This window comes from Dendrobates tinctorius, unplaced genomic scaffold (genome assembly GCF_039654945.1).
Source record: "Dendrobates tinctorius isolate UK_male_01 unplaced genomic scaffold, ASM3965494v1 ptg000396l, whole genome shotgun sequence".
Taxonomy (NCBI): domain Eukaryota; kingdom Metazoa; phylum Chordata; class Amphibia; order Anura; family Dendrobatidae; genus Dendrobates; species Dendrobates tinctorius.
In genome coordinates, this window is record NW_027362062.1 from 4,554,576 (window position 1) to 4,574,977 (window position 20,402).

A 20,402-nucleotide genomic window follows, 5' to 3' on the forward strand; every position below is an offset into this window, starting at 1 on the left:
CGGTGTAGCTGTGAATCCAGCATTGGAGTGAGATTAAACACTTACTGGAAAGCAGAAGCAGGAGTGCTAGATTGCATAGCAACTCACTTAGGAAAATTGGTAACAAACTTAAAACTTCGACTGACCCTGCAGGTTCCTTTACTGACTACAGATTCTGATCACGCACTCCCTAGTCACTACTGTGTGAGCGGAGATAGCTATAACCACAGACTAGATGATGGCAACCTGGTCCTATGCTGCCTGAAAGGCTGTTGATTGCGTCACGTACCTCCTAAAGAACCATAGGGCAAATTAGCTATAGACAAACTTTTGACAGAATACACAGCGCGAGATTCGATAATAGGCTTGCTACTTAATGAATTTGGCGCCTCTAGTAAGTGTCGTGTGCCTTTGTGCACTGCACTGGAAACTGAAGTAGCATTTTCTGGTGTAGAAAATGTCATCAGACTTGATGAATTAGAAGGGGACATAGGCAAGCCAAAGTAGCGTGAAAAGGCTTAGGGTATGTGCACACGTTGCGGATTCATCTGCGGATTTGGCCCAGTTTTCCAAGTGACGTACAGTACCATGTTATCCTATGGAAGACAAAAACCGCTGTGCACATGCTGCGTAAAAATCCGCACGGAAACGCAGCGGTTTATTTTCCGCATGTCAATTCTTTTGCGGATTCTGCAGCGTTTTACACTTCTTCCATTATAGGAATCCGCAGGTGTAAAAACGCAGGCGAAATCCACACTAAATCCGCAGGAAATATGCAATAAATCCGCAGGTAAAGTGCAGGCATTTTTACCTGCAGATTCCGTGTGGAAAAATCCGCACACGAATCCGCATCGTGTGCACATACCCTAAGGCTATGGGCACACGCTGCGGATTGGTATCTGCGGAACAGCAGGTAAAACCGTAGGTAAAATGACCTGCGGTTTTCCCCTGCGGTTTATCACCTCTACAATGGCAGCAGAATCCGTAGAAAAGAATTGACTTGTCATTCCTTTCTGCGGATTCAAAACCGCAGCTTTTCCGCAGTTAAAAATCTGCAGCATGTGCACAGCAGATTATAAATCCCATAGACTTACATGCTACTGTACACTGTCTGCAGAACTGCTGCAGATCCGCTGCGGCCAAAACCGCAGCGGATCCGCAGCAAAAACCAGTGTGTGCACATAGCCTAAAAGTTGCAACATTTTTACGCAACTCTACATTGTGTGAAAGTTTTGTCACTTTTCCAAACTTTTACACCACTTTGATGAATTTGCCTCTCTGTGCATCTCTCTACATCTCCTTCCGACTGCTCTCTCTCCCCACATGCCATCGCCATAGACCTCAGTAGACCGCTGTAATCTGATCACTCAGTGAGCAGCCAGTATTGACTTGAATAGTATGGATGTGAACTGTTTTTCATCCTGGATGATGGGTTCAGGAGAAAGAAGAAATTGCAAAAAAAAAAATATTTCTCAAACAAAATGTATTACAAAGTTTCTTATATTTTCTTGTACTGTTGAGTTATGCCAAATTTGTTGAAATTGACTGTGACCATTTGAGGGTGTAGAAAACAGCAGCTTGTGATTGAAGATACCGAGATACTGCAGTCACGTCCCTGGGCTGTGAACCCCTTCTCTGGTCACCTTTTGGTCTATGTATTTTTTACGTGTGGGTAACATTCTCATCTACTTTTCTGCTACTGCAATGCACCATGGATTTTACGCGCCGGCCACGGAATACTGACGTGGCCGCGGGACTAGAAGCCACTTGCCCAGCTACAGTCATAATAGTTGGATCCCACAATTGATACTTTATAAATGTCTATAATTAATGCTTTGATCACTGGTAATGCAGAGCCAGATCGATATGATATGATATGGCCGGGGCTAATCAATACTGTGATGCCAGATAACGGTCAGTCGGCTAATCACAACCTGATGGCCAACGTGCCGGGGCCCGGGAATATCATCTTTCCGAGCCTTCTCCTTCCAATGTGTAAAATACCTGCTGCCATTTGTTCAGAGTGTTTTATGGGGAGTTTTGAAGGCTGCAAAGGGTTTGGGATGAGGGGGAGGTCTTCATATGGGCAGATGTGCTTTAGGAAATCTAAGCAAGAATTTAAAAAAGAAAGGGGGTGGGATAGAGGGAATACAGGGGTCCATGACACTGAGTAATAAACACTGGCATGAGAGCAACTCCCCTGCATTGACGATTGGCCCCTTCTTCTAGGTCTGGGCAACACTTAAACTTGCTGAGAGAGCAAGAAGTGAGCAGAGTCCAAGTCATCAGAGTGGGGTAGGTGTGCACTGAGCTGTGGTACCCAAATCTGTGGATAGCAATGCTGCATGACATCCGATCTATAGGCTGAATTCACACTTGCAGGTTTTGGTGCAGTTTTTTGTGGTTGGTGTGGAACTTTAATACGGAACTGCATTGTGCATTTGCTTTATTATCAGAAGTGTAGGTGTTTGATGTAACCTGCTGTGCTTCTCTGCTCCCATCAATGAGGATGTTATGGAGCTACAACCATCATCATTGATACGAGTGGTCAGGAGATGATAGGAGTGCCATCATATATATATATTTTATCCCATATGAATAATTATAGATGTCGGACTTAGATCTCCGGTCTCTGATGTCGATTTTTCGTCTCATTCCACGCTGCTCATTGATCGGACGTGTGTTGATTGATTGCGCATTAAATGTGATCCTGAGCAGAAAATTGTTTTTTATTGATGTGAATATTTTTTTTTTTATTATTGTTTTATGCTTTGTCTTTTGTCTTTTGCATATGTCATTACTTCAATGGCAACATTTTCTGATAGCAATGATTAAGAGACGGATGATTATAGCTCGGCTTATAATAGTTGTGCTTTCTGACTTTAAAAAAATATATACTTTTCAGTATATTTTGAAAGGACTTGTTGGCTCTCCTGACATGACTGCCTTAATATATTCCCAATGATATAACAGTTCAGATGCAGCTTTTTTTTGAGCTGTATAGGTCCTCCGTTGTCCCTCCTGGAAAAAGATTTCTAAATTACAAATACGCGTTACCATACTAATTGTCAATGGGGTGCGTCCCTAGCCCGTCTGACATTTGTCAGCATTGATTGGACTGTGTAAGGCTAGGGTCATACGACCGTATTATCTTTCATCCGAGAGAATCGGGTCGATTATGATCATACTCTGTTAAGAGTGTGATCCGATTTTCTTGGATGATGAGAAGATGGAGAAAAAAATCTCCATTTTCTCCATTCTGTCAGTCTGTGAAATTCGGACTACACTCAGATGTCATCCGAGTGCAGTCCAACGTTTTCCACGGACTTAATGACTTGTATGGCCGACTATGATCCGAATATCGGATGAAAATTGTGCATGGTGCGATTTTTTTTTTTTCTCTCGGCCCCATAAAATAACATTGGTCTGAGTGTGATCTGGTATTTTTCGGATCGCAATCGGACGGAAAATATGCTCGAGCCCTCTGACTGTGAATGAAACTACCTTGTTGATAAAAAAGACCAATTATCAATTTGGTAATACATTTCCAGGAGGAACAACAGAGGAAAAGAACTGACATTTCATAGGGAACGCAAGTTTTTACTAAAAAAAAAATATCAGGAATGGTGACAGGTCTTCAATAAAGACTAAAGCGTCCATTGGAGTGATTTCACGGTTAACATCATTGTAATAGTCTATTAGTTCTGCACTTAATGATTTTTATTGCTTTTAGCTGTTTCGTGTTATAAATCGCAGTATATATAAAGCCCCGAGCTGGTAAGGAAATATGTGGATTTCATCATAGGTTCAGGCTGCTGCTCTTCCCTTCCTACATGCTTTACACTGCAGCTTTGCTTGTTCATGTTATCTACTCTGTATATTCACTAGCAATCTCTAATCTCTTATTGAGAACATCATTATCCGTGAAGAAAGCTGAAGCTGTGATATCGAACCAACCCCCTCTCCCTCTGATTCTAAGGGTATGTTCCCACGGTCAGTAAATGCTGCGGGTTGGACGCTGCGTACATCCGCAGCATCCAGATGTTACAGCATAGTGGATGGGATTTCAAGAAATCCGATGTCCACTATGCGTGCATCGACCCACGCGGCTCACCCGCGGATACGGACATGCAGCACGTCTTTCCAGACCACAGCATGTCAATTTATCTAGCAGAGACGCAAGATAAATTTCACTCTTACAATGTACTGGACGCGGTGATTCTGCACGGTTCCATGAACACATGCGGAATAACCTGCGCTCAAAAGCCGGCAGCGCTTTGGACGCAGTGGACATGTGTTTCGTCAAAAGCGCTGCCGGTTACTGACCACGGGAACGTAGCCGGAGAATGAAGGCAGTGAGGTGCTGGTGTAGTGCTTCATCCCCTTTAATTATTCCTTGGTGGTGCTCTGGGACCACCTGTGCGGTGGTGGCCAGTGGCTGCGGTGCAGAGGTAATGTAGGAGTCTCAGGCCATGTTCACACGTTCAGTATTTGGTCAGTATTTTACCTCAGTATTTGTAAGCCAAAACCAAGAGTAGAAGAAAAATACAGAAGTGGTGACCTACAAATACTGAGGTAAAAAAGTCACCAAATAGTCAACGTGTGAACGTGGCCTAACTGGTCAGCAGCACCTCTCTTAGGCCATGGTCACACATTCATTATTTGGTGAGTATTTTACCTCAGTATTTGTAAGCCAAAACCAGGAGTGGGACAGGCAGAGGAGAATAGAAACACGTCACCACCAGGAGTGGAACAGGCAGAGGAGAATAGAAACACGTCACCACTTCTGTATTTATCACCCACTCCTGGTTTTGGCTTACAAATACTGAGGTAAAATACTCACCAGATATTGAATGTGTGACCATGGCCTAAGAGAGGTGCTGCTGACCAGTTAGGCCACGTTCACACGTTGACTATTTGGTGACTTTTTTACCTCAGTATTTGTAGGTCACCACTTCTCTATTTTTCTTCTACTCTTGGTTCTGGCTTACAAATACTGAGGTAAAATACTGACCAAATACTCAACGTGTGAACGTGGCCTAAAAACCATTCATTGTAAATACTAATTTCATTAATTTAGAGTCGGTTTTTAAAATAGAGACACCTTTCCATTGAACTATGTCTCAGTTTTTCATTGCCAAGAATACAGTAAGCCTATTGCATTAATCTGCACTATTGCCAACTTTATTTATTTTTTTTTTTTTTTATTTTTTTTTTGGGCAGCGTATCAAAAAATCACAAACAACCAACATTTTTTTTTTGTAGACACATTGGAAAATAAAGTATTCGGATTTTAAACAATACACGTCTATATTTACAGACTGTCCAGTCATTTGTGGACACTTTTGAACCCTGTTCATGCATTTTCTCTGATTTAGAAACATCTGGAAACTCTTAATATATATCTTCCACCAGCTATAATGATCCGGTCATTACTCTTTAAGGTTTGGACTTGGAGGAAGCTCCACAGTAGCTGTGCGTCGCGTACTGACATCTGTGCTAGATTACAGTAACTAAAAACATTTTCCAATGCTGTATCTACTCTACTGTTTAATATCAGTCTGAGTAATGGATGTGTTCACTTTTAATAAGTTTTGATAATGAGTTTCTACTGCCTAAAAATTACCAAAGGTACAAAAAAAAATATTGTGTCTACCTACAGCCACCACTAGAGGGAGCAAAAGAACCTCCTGCATACTGATTCCTTTGTATGCAGTTAGCTCCCCCTAGTGGTGTCTACACTGTAACATATTATGCAGTTTTTCTTATTTTTATCACAATAAAACATTTCTACTTTTTGCAAATAATGACATAGTTTTAGAAATTATTCTTTTTATGCTTCTGTGGGTTTATGAATCACTTATAACGCAATTATATGTCACTTATTCTCAACCAATCAGGACACTCATTGCGATTATATTACAGTAGGCTGCTATTAAAGAGCTTTTCCCAAAAAGTCCCACAATATAAATAGCAACCTTTCTTAAAGGGAGTGTCCATATGTCCCATGTGTGATATTTCAATTATTTTTTCCTTCCTCGATGTAAAGCTTTTTTTTTTTTTTTTTTTTTGCATGGCTCATCCTTCTTTCCATACATCATTTTGACTATCCATTAGCACAAAAAAAATGCTACTCCTGGTGTTTGTGCTCTCTATTCCCTGCCTTAATGGTGATGCATTGGTGTCTTCACTGTCATGTTAGAGGTTTTTACATCCTATTAATCACAAAGGTCAATTAGATTTGTTAACCTCTGACCTGTAGAATGAGAAATGGAATGATTAGACACTTAGCACTTCTTCCCGCAGATGAAGAAGACAAATGAACCAAACATCCCATGGATAATGCTATGTGGATATCCTCGAAAAGACAAAAAAAATTAATTAATCTCTTAATTACTTTTTTCCTATTGCTACTATACATGTTAAACTAGAAAATAGAGGTTTTGTCATTTATTTTTATTTTTTATGCAGTTCACATTTCACACCATCTAAGTCATTCTTCATTTTATCATGTGTGGTTTACCTAATTATTGTGGATTTTATTGTTTTTCTTGCCATGCTGCGGAATATAAAATATTACGTATTATTTATGCTAAATATAATAGAATTTTGTTTCTTTTTTTAAATGTTTCATTTTTCCCCCCTATTTGTTCCCTATTTTCATCCTCAAAAGATCTCAAGGGGATATAATTTTTTTATTGTCTAGATTTTCTCTCTAACCAGGCCATCAGTGGCTCAGTGGTTAAAATTGTAACCTTGCAATGCTGGGGGTCTGTGTTCAAAGCCCACCAAGGACAACATCTGCATGGAGATCGTATGGTCTCCCCATGTTTGCGTGGGTTTTCTCTAGTTTCCTCCCACACTCCATACTGAATTTAGATTGTGAGTCCCAATGGGGACAGAGATAATGATGTCTGTAAAGCGCTGTGGAATTAATTGTGCTATATAATTGGGTAAAATAGATAAAATATAATTAATATAAAAGAGAAAAATGCACAGCTGATCTTGGACCATTAAGACCAAGAAGCTCTGCTTTGCTGGGGAGGCACCCGATGATTGCGGGACCAGTGGAAACTTGGTGCACCGAAAGTGGCAAAACCCTGCACATTGTGCTGTGAGTGGTACTCAAGGGGGGTGGACATATCATTGGTGCAGCTGCACAGAGGTCCAGGAGGTAAGGGGGACAGTTCTACCTCCAAAGCAGGTGGGCTTATTCATTATGATGAGCTATGGGACTGCACAGGGGGCCCCTGTTCTTGCACAGGGACCCCCCTCTATCAATAGCTGCCAATGTAATGAATCTCGCTGCAAATTGTCTCCTATTTATCCGTATGGTGGTGGTGCCGAAAGTTCAACTCCCACCGATCTAATGTTGATGACCCAAGAATCGGTAATCAGTATTAAGGGGAACTTGTCAGCTGATCCATGCTGACCGAACCACGTGCGCAGCATGAATTAGATATTGGCTGCTCTATTGCAGTTGTGTATGGATTACTGCAAAATTTTGCAGCATTTCAGAAAAAAAATACTTTGAGAAACCATGCCGTGAGCATGCATCTCAGATTACAAGCCCAATGCGGTCCTCGGCAGGAATTCCCCACCTCAATACTTTTGGTTCCTTTTGACTGACAGTTTTCCTCCTGTACACACACATAGGAAGAAATCTGTCAATTTAAGAGAGCTTTGTAGGGAGAAGCTGCCTGTGGCCGGCTTTGGACTAGTTTGCCAAATTGCATAATCCTCAGCTGGCTTTTCAAAGTAAAATTTTCCCGTGGTACAGATAGCATGGATCACGTCACAGGTTCCCTTTAATATTAATGACCAATCATTGGTGTCCCGCCATCATATAAGCTGTCAAATGAATTTGTGCATCATGAATCAGATGACAGGTTCTGCTTAAAGAGGACCCGTCGCTAAGTGAAAAGTGGGCAGCTTTGCTCTTAATTTATTCCTGTTACCCACCTGAATATCTTGTTTAAAAAGAAAAATCCTCTACACGGTTATTGACATATGATCCTTTTTATTTAGGGCTAACCTTTATGGTCTTTACAAGAGGGCGTGACTTTTGCAGAGCAGCCTAAAGACACACCCCAGAGGATCCTGTGACTCATACCTCCTTGGTAAAGACCATACCGATTAGCACTAAGTAAAAAGGCCCATAACTCTTGAACCGTACGATGGATTTTAAAAAAGATTTCTGAATAAGAGCCAAACTGGACACTTTTGACCTGGTGACAGGTTCTCTTTAAAACCCTGAAACACTTTTAATAAGGAGTAATTCATATTCTTCTCAATGATCTAATAGTGTAAACCCGAGCAGTAAGAGTGTGGTTATATTCTGCTGAAATATTGTTGTTGAACCTTGTCAGAACTTGGACTCATGGCTGAAATATTCAACTCTAATGACTTGTATGATGAGGAACAATATTAAAATTAACCCTTGAACAAGCCTGCAGGGCAATATTGGCAAGAAGCTTGGCCATGCTGCAGGCATAACTGGCTAGAGCACAGTTTGGGAACTCTTCAGGGGCTGAATAGATATCACTGTTGCTAGGATACGTATATTATCATAAGATTTCTAAAACTGTCCAAAGAACTGTCTTCATTGTCCAAAGCAACCAATCACACAGAGCGCAGCTTTTATTTCTTACATCGGTCTGGACAATTAAAGCGGCATCGTGATCGGTCGCTATGGACAACAATAAGCCTATCAGGGACGAGCCATTTTTTATTTTTGGGCCTTATTCTTTTTCCTCCCCTTCTTCCAGTAGTCATAGCTTTTTTTTATTATTCCATCGACATAGGCGTATGAGGGCTTGTTTTTTTACAAGACAAGTTGGAGTTTTCATTGCCATCATTTATTTTACCCTATGATGTGCAAGAGAACGGGAACAAAATTCCATATGAGATGAAATGATGTAAAAAACAAGATCTGTTGTTCTTTTTAGTACTTTTTGGGGCAGGCAGGACATTTTGGGTCGCTTTTCATTGTATTTTTTGGAGGAGGTCGGTGACCAAAAACGGCAGATCTCTCATTTCTATTTTTCTTTATGCTGTTTACTGTTAATTAATTTTATATTTTAATGAGTCATGAGACACGCAAATGTTTTTCATTGTTCACTCCATGGGGATAATGTAAACTTACGTGGTGGGGTGAGTGGGGATTAAATCTGCCCCGTTGTATCTAATCTGTATGATATTAAAGAATCTGGTTTAGAAGATATCCTATTTGGGTTTCCTGACTTAGTAATGTGTTGCATGTAAAGTGTCATCATGTACATCAACTTTTAAAGAGCGTTCCTCAATCTGGAGGACCTAATGTTAGGAGTCGGATTTCTGCGTTTACTCAGCAGGGATCCAGATCCTCACATTGTGCACTCTCCTCCTATTTATCCACTGCAGAGGAGATTGCAGAGGAGATTGCCTTGCAGCAAATTTCTCCTGAGGCTAAGTCCTTCTGTCCTCTTACTGGGCATGCTCATGGGACGATCTCCCATTGGAGATCGGGAGTCATGTGCTCAGGTTCTCATTGGTCCATCTCAGAGATCTGGAAGCGTGCAGAAGGTCCCGGCTGCTATAAAAGGCGCGCATGGCTGTTCCGCAGTGCGCTAGTATAGACTTACTTGCTGCTGTGTGTGTGAAGACGGATGCATGATTCTGGTGACTGACTCATTTGAAACCCCTTCCCTCTGATATTACGCATGTGGATAGGGACTGAGTTAGAAACAGCGCCAGCGCTCCTCTGCTTCCACAGCTGCTAGCGTCCGACATTGCGCTTGCGCCTTGCCTTTGTCGTTTAGCGGCAGTGCCCACGCCGCGCTGCAGTAGCAGCCTCCTTTGCGTTCGCAGTTGCAACACCGCGCACACGGTAGGTCTAGACGGACGTAGTGCCGCCGTCTTGGGCTACTCCTGTGACCTTATACCGTGTGTGCGTTTTTTACTGAGTACTGTGACTACATCAGGCTCAGCCATTTGTGTGTTGTACTTTTGGCATCTGTGAGTTTAACTGAGATTACTCTGCGCACCTGGGTGAAGTTTAACCCTGTGTGCATTTCCGCCATATTGCACCTGCCACCACTTAGCAGCGGTTATATCACCTACTGCACGGTGGACCCCGAGCGGCGAATGCACTTTATTATTATTTTTATTTAGTGCGTTACGCCGTTCCTAACACCTGCCATATCTGCATATTACACATTTATTTCAAAGGGACCTGTGTAATACTTAATTTCTCCTGTGGAGGCGCTGTAGGGAAACTGAACAATTCCTTCCAGACGATCTCTAATCGATTCTTGATTAGAAAAAAGCAAGAAAAAAAAGCTGAAAAGGAGTGCTTCTGAGGAGGGAGAAGGGGAAGAAAAACCAAGAAAACACTTACACTAAATAGATATCTTGAAAGTGTGCCACTTTATTATAGCTCAATCAGCTGCTACTACCACGTCTGGACAATCCTAATCAGGTGCCGTATTGTAAGACAGCTGAAAAAACAAACAAAAAAGGAGCGCCAGCCGAAGAACACAGTGAGTCCACACTGGGAGGACTCACTGTGATCTTCGGCTGGCACTCCTTTTTTGTTTGCTTGTTTTTTCAGCTACTTTTCATCCCTTTTAATGTGGTGTAACAATTTCACTTTGACCAACACAGGTGCTAATTTATGATCAGCGCAATTCTAATTGTAATTATTAACACTGTGTGAAATTCATTCCTTCATTTCTTTTTTTTTTCCATGCAGTGCTCCTGGTGAGGACTCACAATGGACCCCTTACCATTTTGGAGAGTTTTGGCTGCCCTCCTTCTCTGCTGCCCCTATCAACTACTGAGTTCTGGAGCCTCCATCAAAGTCCCAGAAAGCAAGGGCTGCAGCAGCGAGAAGGCGCTGTCCATCACCCACATCTACAGCGTGCCTGGGGAAGACAACGAACAGCTCCAAACCATGGAATCAGATGATAACAAGCTGGTGTTCCGGCACCTCCTGCGGCTCCAGAGCCCCGCGGAGGAATGCCAGAAGAATGCCTTCCTAGATGACCTCCTTGCCAGATTGCAAGCATTAGAATTGGGGATGAAAGAAATGAAGGAGCAGTATGAGGGATGCTGTGGAGCTGGAGGTAATTAACTGCATGGTGATGTGGGCCACTCAGTGCAAGGTCAATATTAATATTACTTAACACCAAAAGCAAAATTCAACATTCACATTTTTTTTAATTGACCTTTTTCACACCAAATTCTTCAAAATATCACACATAGTTTATAAATTTTGCGAAAAATGTCCGTTATTTTTGCCTTTAGTCTTGTGACTTTTCAGGTCAAAAATAAAATGTTACAAAATTTGTGCCAAAATTTCAGATTTACATAAATCTTGGACCCTGGAATACATTTGAAAAGTTGCAATTGATGAATCAAATGCAAAAACATGTGGAAACTCAAACCGTGACCTCAGTGGTGAATATGAATAAACAAGCAAACATAAAAAAAACAACAACAGGCAAACACATAAAATAAACTTTAAGAAAGGTGGACATTAAAAGAAAAATAAGACACAAATTAAAACCGATGAACAACATACAAAAGCTAGACAAAAAAAAGGCTTAAATGCAATAATAAATTAAGCCTTAAAAGGGTTTTCCCCACAAACAAAGGTAATTTTTAAGTTGATTTTAATCAATACATATTGGAATAATAATATGTTCCACAATTGGATGTGTTTAAAAAAATGTTCCTGTGCTGAGATAATCTTATAAATGTGCAGCTACTGTTTAATGGTTGTGTCTGACCTTGCAGGAACAGGGTCTGATCATACCACATCTCCTAGGCAGGAGGGAGAAGCAAAAAAGTATACAGATAGCACAGCATGGGACCACAGCTGATTCTTTTTGTGAGATCACGCATTTCCCTGCCTGTTTTTAAAAAATGTTTTACCTCAAAGAAAGAATTATTTGTGTTCCCATCCTGTAATGTCTGTACACGTACACGTTTTTATATCCTCCCCTACCCAGGAGATGTGGTATGATCAGAACGTGTCCCTGTACAGTCGGACGCGACCATTACACAGTACACAGCAGCGGCACATTTATAAGATTATCTCAGCACAGGAACATTTTATTTAAACACATCCAATTAAGGAAGTTATTATTATTCCAAGATCTATTGATTAAAATTAACTTTGTACATGGGACAACCCCTTTAAATTTGGGGATCGTGGTCTTTCTGCAATGTTCAAAAACAGTGCACAGGTTCTGGATGTCTCCCTTCTTCAGTAAAATATTGAGCTACTATGCAAAATCACTCCATTATAAGATATCTGAGATTTTGAGAAGTAATTGCTTTCCAGTGGTATTTAGTGTGAAGGAGTTCAGTATTCAGGGGCATAGCTATAGAGCGTGTAGAGGTTGCAGTCACACCTGGACTTTGGCTTCTGAGTTGGCCCAAAACTGCACCTTATAAGTCTTTTTTAGAATTTGCACAATTGCAAGATTTTTAATTGAGGTCCAGGAGCAATTAGCATCACTCTATTTATTTCATATGAAGCCCTAATGTAAAATAAAGGGGTTGTCCACTTATTTTTTTTTCTTTTAACAAATACATCTGAGATATGATTTTTGTGTTTCTGGCTAGATATATAAACATTAGTCTTGGTGCAAATTGATTCGCAGGACCTGGTGCTTTGACAACTTGAGTAATCTGTGGCCTCTGGGCAAGAGTCCTGAGAAACACACTGTACCCTCCAACAAGTCCAGCTCTTCTTTTGATTAGCCAGCTTGGTATGACGTCCTATTTGCAGAATGAAGCACATGTGACATTGGGCCAAGCTGGTTAGTCAAAAGAGGATCCGCAGACACCGGGAGGTGGGAGGTAGTCCTCTGGGCTTCCATCTAGCAGCCACAGATCACTGATGTGGCTGATGGTGCAGGTCTTCCAAATCGATTTGAGCCATCCATACTACTCAGAGATGAACCCCCTTACACAGTATGGTACCACTAGTACCTTTCCCATCAGCCTATGATGCCTTAAAATGTCCCTCTACTCCATCCTAGTAATGCACTGGGTAAATAAATAAAATGGGTAAATAAAAATGATCTCCTGTGCCCCATTTATATGAGCTGGATAGTGGAGCAGGGAGCTGAAGACTCCCTACTCCACCATTGTATTCAAGAGGGTTTGCATCTTCAAGATGCAGTTACAGTTGAATGGAGACATATCGCCGACCTACTAGGACAGTGGGACAGCTTCTCAAATATGGGACCGCTGGATCCAGGATGGTTGGAAGGTATTACAGGTTCTCCTCCATTTACTAGTGCCACCTTCCTCCCAGCCTGCACAGGTCTCCTGTTCTCGAGGTGACTGCGGGTGGAGTAGCATGTGACCGGACCTATCCATCCACCTTCCCCAATAGAAAAACAGTTTCCCCATGTTCCATCTTTTCCAATTGGAAGAGGCTAACGGACAGGTCTGGTCACACGCTCCTCCAGCAACAGTCAACTTGAGAACAGGAGACCTATGCAGGCTGTGAGAAAGGCAGCACTAATAAGTGGAGGAGGACAGGAGGAGAACGTGTAATACCTTTCAACATTTCTGGATCCAACGGTAGAGCTGTGCAGTCTGTGAAGAAGGTGGAAATGTGTAATACTTATATAATAGTATAACTAGTATATATTATATATTAGCGTGTGCCAGAAAGCCATATCCACAAGACATTTGTGAAAATAAAGATAAAGTGGACAACCCCTTTAAGGATCATGAAAAAAACACCACTGTTTTACTTCCTCCCATTATCAGCACATGTCCCACCGCACAACTTATAGCTCTGAGTACAATCAATAGTCAATTTTATCTAAATATTCACCTTCTATTCCTCCATTATTGAAACATAGCAGCAGAACTCCCATTGTTGGCTTAGACAGCTCTGTTATGGATGCTGTACATGTGCTGAGAATATGCTTCCTTCAAGGACGTTGGTCATCTGCCGCACCAATGTCTATTAATTCCCCCGGATCCCAATTATAAGATTAATAATTAAAGCGTGGCATGACTCTTAAGTCTTCTCTTTAATCTTTGATGATATATCTCTAGATAAAGTGTCCCGGGAGATAAATTTTTATGACATTTTCTCATAGATATTTGGTCAAATTAGTATAATTGAATTCTACTGTTCAGTGTTACAGCCGTATCTAAGGATGGCTGTGCTTTCTTGCTAGAGGGTGATAGCGGGACTGGTAATAAATGAGGCGTTAAGCACTTTCTTATTGCTATATTTTCTAATATATATATCTGTAATCATGGGGTATACAGCAACGAGGGCAACTCGAAATTAAAGGGGTTATTATGTTCAATAATTGGGTAATGTTTGATAGTGTGTGTAAATATAAGCACATTTGCAATTTACTGCTTTTAAAAATTTGGAGCCATTCTTGAGATAGTAACACTTTTTTCTTGCATTTACAGCATGTTGCCTTGGAGACCGACTACCGCTGCTAGACAGCAGAACCTTTACTTTGCTTACAAAGCTCTTTCCTATTCACCACTGTTTTTGAAGCCAGGCCAGGATTGCTGAAGAGCACTATTACATCCTAATTCCAGCCAGTTTACCACAGTGCTTACAAGCAATACAGCAGCGATGGTCGGTTTCCTAGGCAACCAGATGTAACCAAAAGAAAAATGTTAATATCTCAAGAACGGCTGCAAATTTTAATAGGCAGTAAATTGCAAAAGTGCTTGTTTTTGCAAGAACTATCCGACAATATCCATTTTTTGAAAATGGAAAATAACCCTTTAAGCAAATTCAGTATGGCCTCCCATTCCACCTATTAATGTTGCTATTAACTCATATTGACCCAAAGTAGTGCTGTGGCTCTGCGTAGCATTAAATGGTCCTTGCAATGTTAGTGGTCCACAGACATAGTATATGGGTATATGAAGGGGCTAGGGTTGAACCAAATAGCCATAAATCGCAAAAATGGCTAGTTAGTAGTCAAATCACTAATTAGATGACCCTTGTCTTCTCATACCCTCTCATACATGTCTGGTAGGCACAGCTGAATGCAAATATGCCATTTCAATAGGCAGAGGGAGATCAATTGCTGCCCTCCATCTTTGGAATTGCTAATCTTAAGAAACAATAGGAATGATCTGCAAAAAGACTAAACTCTCCAATCCCAAGCCAGTGTTAGGATCATGTTCCCAGATATGTCCCTCTTTACTTTTGTTCTTGACATATCACGAGATTGGCGGCTTGACATGAAATGAACTTTGAAAAAGAAAAAAAAAGAAAAACTTATTTTGTGATACTCTGTCACTATATGTTTATGCTCTGGGTGAAGGTATGTGGCCATCTAGTGGTTGTGATGTAAATTGCAGCCTTTTTTTTGCATCAGGTTATAATTAATATGAGAAATGAAAGTCCTTGACCAATTTTGAGCCAAGGTCAGGGTAGACATAGTAGAGACTTCAGATCTACTATTTTTTTCTCTAGATATTCCATTTCGCCTCAGAATAGAAGGTGTCCTCATCTGGAAGCAGCATTGTATCCCCACATCCAATATTTCCATGCCCACTTAGCTTTATAACAGAATTGCCACTTCTTTTTGATTGCAGTTTTTGAAGGGGTTAATTGCAATCTTTGGCCGTGGAAATGAAAGCGATCGGATCATTTGTTTCTTTTACGACTCGCCTGTTCCTGTTGCTCTTTATAAGATTATTCAGAGTCTGAAAACCGCAATCAAACATGTCAGACTAACTACTGAATATGGCAGGATAACAATTTAGTTCAGCTTTTTATTAATATCCTCTATTATTGTAGAGTTGGTAAGGATTAAAAAAAAAAGAGAGCCAGGACCTGATCATTATCTTGGGGTCAGTTGACTTTTCTACGTAATTAATATCAGATACTGCTTGAAGTGATTAAAGCAGTAGATCAAAGGGAGCAGCAGACATCCTGCAATTCTGAAACACTCCACTAGATGGCGCTTTGCACCAGAAGAGACTAAACTGCATAGGCGATATATAAAAAAAAAAAATGACATTGTAAATTATAAAACCCGCTGAAACTTCCATGAAGACCTGATAAATTCGGCGTTATTGCCCATAAAATTCCTCAATTTTTGCAACCATCAATTCTCTACAAATAAACCAGCGTAATAATCTCATGCTCGAGAGGAAAGGAAATACGCAAGATCCTTTGAATTTACTTAGTAAATTGGCCAAGTAAAATATTTGATAAAAGATGCATGTTCAGAGCGCTCCTTCTAGTTCTATACTGATACAATTTAATACCATTTTAATTGAAACTCCCGCAGTGATATTATGTTGTCGCAAAGGATTGTGGGTTACTTTTAGATTTCAGGTGTTAGCGATACTTCTTAATTATCTTTATTTGTTCCCTCTTCATTCTCATGATCTTCGCACAGTTTCCATAGTTAACCTGCTGGTATTTTTTTTTTTTCTAATTTCAAAGAATTGATGTCCCTAATGCGCAAGAAGAACGGTGACTTACTATAAGAGAAGTTGGTGAAAAAACTAAAGGTTAAAAATTTTGTTTAAAAAGAAAAAAAAATCAGAAAATTACCTATTTTTTAAAATGAGGTTTTTGTGTGACATATTTTTGGCATTTTTTTTCACAATCTTTATAAAAAAAAACACAATTATTAGTCTTTCAATTGTCACAATGGCCACTTAAGCTTTTTTAGGCTATTCTTTCAAGAAGAGTTTTCAACAGGCACATTATCATCACAGGCAGGATTACACTGACTGATAACACTTCTATACACACCTAATAAACAGGATCCACCAGTCACAATAGGCGATGTCACAGCTCCTCTGATCCCCCTCCATTCCCACTGACCTCTGCACATGCTCATTAGATGCTTCAGTACAACAGATACCAAAGAGTTTATTCATTGTGGGTAATGTACATGTATTGTTTCCTGAAACTACTGGAAAGTCAGTGGCCGGTGTGAAAATCACAAGATTATTTTTTTTTTTTTATTTTCAGATGTATTGTGATATGGAAAAAGATTGGCAAAAAGTAACGAAAAAATTCCAAACATGTAACACATGAAAACACATTTAAACAATAGGTCATTCTCCGATGATAGCGTCCCTTTAAATTAGACCAAAATGATGAACATAAAATATACAGATGAGCAAAAATATTTACGAATAGCTGCAAAGGGTGATTCGTCATGTCACTGTGTTTAATAAAAGACCTCAATGACCAAAAACTGCAGAACTGACATACCTAATATAGTATATTTATACAATAAGATATGTACATTGTTCAACCTTGCAAAAAAAAAAAAATATATATATATATAGAATAGTTGCAAAATATGATCGCAAACTATTGTTTGCACTAGTACATTATATATATAATTTTTATTATTTTTTTCTATTTTTTTTAAAACCAACCGAGTATCTTCAGCCTGCTCAAAAAATAGGTTTGCGTCCCCAAGGCTGCATGTCTCACTGCTGTTCGGCAGCCACAACACATGCAAGAATTCCCTAACAAACAGTCAATCCCTGCATGTGTTATGGCTGTCGAATAACCATGAGAAATGCAGCTGCGAGAACTCGAACATATTTTTGGAGGATGCAGAAGTCACTCAGTTAGCACCCGAGCATGCTCAGATAACACTTTATCCAATGGCGTTCGCTCATCACTATTGATTTTCTAAATATTTTAAAAATATAAATCTGACAATTGTAAGGTGCATTTGCATTCTGTGCCCTACTCAATACTTTGTTCAACCACCTTTTGATGCAATTCTTGCTGCAAGTCTTTTGGGTATTTCTTTACCAGCTTTGCACATCTATAGGTGACATTTTGCCCATTCTCCTTTACACACTCGCTCTATCTCAGTGAGATTGGATGGAGGCGTCTGGGAAAAGCAATTTTCAAGTTTTGCCACAGATTCTAGATGGGATCTAAGTCTGGATATGACTGGGACATTCACATACATGAACATGGTTTGCTCTAAACCATCCATTGTAGCTCTAGCAGGATGTTTATGGTTGTTGTCCTGCTGGAAGGTGAACCTACATCCCAGTTTCAAGTCTTTTATACTCTCTAATAGGTTTTTTTTCCAAGATTGTCCTGTATTTAGCTCCATCAATCTTCCCATCAATGCTGGTCAGCTTCCCTGCCCCTGCTGAAGAAAAGCATCTCCACAGCATGATGTTGTCACCACCATGTGTGACGGTAGGGATGGTGTTTTCAGGATGATGTGCAGTATTTGTTTTCTGACACACATAACGTTTTGCATTTACCCCAAAAAGTTCATCTTTGGTCTTATCTGACCAGACCACCTTCTTCCACATGCTAGCTGTGCCTCCTACATGTTTTTTTTCAAACTGCAAACGGGATTTCTTATGTCTTGCTTTCAAAAATGGCTTTCTTTTTGCCACTCTTCCAAAAATTGTCCCCAGAGGCGGACAACCCCTTTAATTTCAAGTCCTTGACCAAACATCCAGGTACAATGACAGTCTGTAAAATAATTGTATGTACCTGACTTCATAATGAATTTGCACTGATATTTCATTTAATCTCTTTTTCAACACTTCAAGGTAAATGTAGCGGGAATGGAAAGTATGTCCCAGCATTAGGCCAATGTCAGTGTGATGAGGGCTGGGAAGAACCGGACTGTTCCATAAAGAAGTGCAACCCTGACTGCGGCAAGTTTGGTACCTGCGTTGATGGAGTTTGTAAATGCGCGGAGGGATACTCAGGCCCGGCCTGCAGAAAGAAGAAATGCCCAGTTGATTGTGGTGAATTCGGGAAGTGTGTCGATGGCACCTGTGTATGTGCAGAAGGATACACCGGTGTGGACTGCAAAGAGAAAAGATGCGCTGTCGACTGTCGACCCAACGGCCGGTGTGTAAATGGCGCATGCATATGTGCAGAAGGATACACTGGTGTGGACTGCAAAGAGAAAAGATGCGCTGTCGACTGTCGACCCAACGGCCGGTGTGTAAATGGCGCATGTGTATGTGCAGAAGGATACACCGGTTTGAGCTGCAAAGAGAAAAAATGCGCCATCGACTGTCGACCCAACGGCCGGTGTGTAAATGGCGTATGCGTCTGTGATGAAGGTTTCATGGGAGCTGACTGCTCCGTAGGTAAGAAGCTTCAACCAGCTGGTGCCTCTTTATGTTGACTGACCCCATTTCTCCTTATTGGTTTCTCCAAGAGTGATAATGGCACACTGGAATATATTTGATAACTGTGACCCCTACAGATGGTGTAGAACCCATCGTCAGTCCAACAGTTTACCTTTTGCACCATGCAATATTTGCAGTATATTTATTATAGGGTGCACTTTTGGTTGGTGCATTTTGAAATCTCAGACAAAATATTCTGCTATAACCATAGTAGATATGTACCAAAATTATGCACCTATTCTATTCACTCATCTTGGTGCATATGGCATAAATGTTGTCTTCCAGGAAACCTTGCCCACTTTTCTCATCGCTTTTCAAGTCATAAAAATGGCAAAATCGTGTTTCACATACAGATATACCTTAAAAGGAACCTGACAGATGATATATGCTGCCCGATCCACGGGCAGCGCGTATCAGCCACTGGCAGTATGATCTCAGCCATGTACCTTCGAGTATGAAATTTGAATTTTCATGTTTTGTCTTGGATTGTACATGATTTTTTTTTTGTTTTTTTCTTAACTTCAAGCTTTCCAAATTCCGGCGGCAAAATATGCTTTTAATTTTGACATTTGAAGTAATATTGTCTTAAATGTCAGCAACAAGATGATTTATAGAAACTAGAGTTAAGACATATTCGTGGCCTTTCTCATAGCAGCTGCACATTTGTTTCCAAGCTTTGTTGAAATGATATAACTGATATGGGAGAGGATCACTGGTATAAAAGATCATAACGGATGGTTTGTAGCTTCTTTTTCTCATTTTTCAAGACACAAAGCATTCATGGTCATAGAAATCCTTTCTGTTCTATTGATATCATGGAATTTCCACTACTATGGACCAACATGGTAGGTGCACCAAGGACATGAGCTGCGTATCTCCAGCTTTGCCCTCAAAATAGATCACTGTTAAACAGGTTTACACAGCATCCGCATTTAAGGGCAGACAGGGGGTCACACTTGTCTCTCCTGCCTTTATGTCTGTGCTCAAACAAATCCCAAATAATCCTGATGAATTCCATTATGATATTCCATTTTCTGATGGAAGCTGAATAACCCTCTAGGAGACTAGCCACTGCTGATAAAATGCAGAAGTGGCCGGTAACTAAGGCAATGAGCTGTAAACTATAAAATTAAAAATCCATCCTTTCTTGAGTGTTTTTACTATCGCTTTGCAGAACTTATGAAATTTAAATAGATAGATAATAGATAGATACATAGATGGATAATAGATAGATAGATGTTAGATACTTAGATGTTAGATAGATGATAGATAGA

The 20,402-nt window shown here is 40.4% G+C and overlaps 1 protein-coding gene across 2 annotated transcripts in view; it reads left to right on the forward strand.

Moving 5' to 3' along the window:
* The window catches only part of LOC141076284 (tenascin-N-like), a 93,867-nt gene that overhangs the window by 12,998 nt on the left and 60,467 nt on the right, over positions 1-20,402 (forward strand). Inside the window, exons 1-3 of one of the 2 annotated variants that reach the window (XM_073563672.1) lie at positions 2,154-2,274; positions 10,712-11,084; positions 18,535-19,086. In XM_073563672.1, coding sequence (XP_073419773.1) covers positions 10,733-11,084; positions 18,535-19,086 — 904 coding nt within the window. In that variant the 5' untranslated portion in view covers positions 2,154-2,274; positions 10,712-10,732. Of the gene's footprint in view, positions 1-2,153; positions 2,275-10,711; positions 11,085-18,534; positions 19,087-20,402 lie in introns of those variants that run through there. The other variant, XM_073563673.1, reaches the window with a different exon arrangement.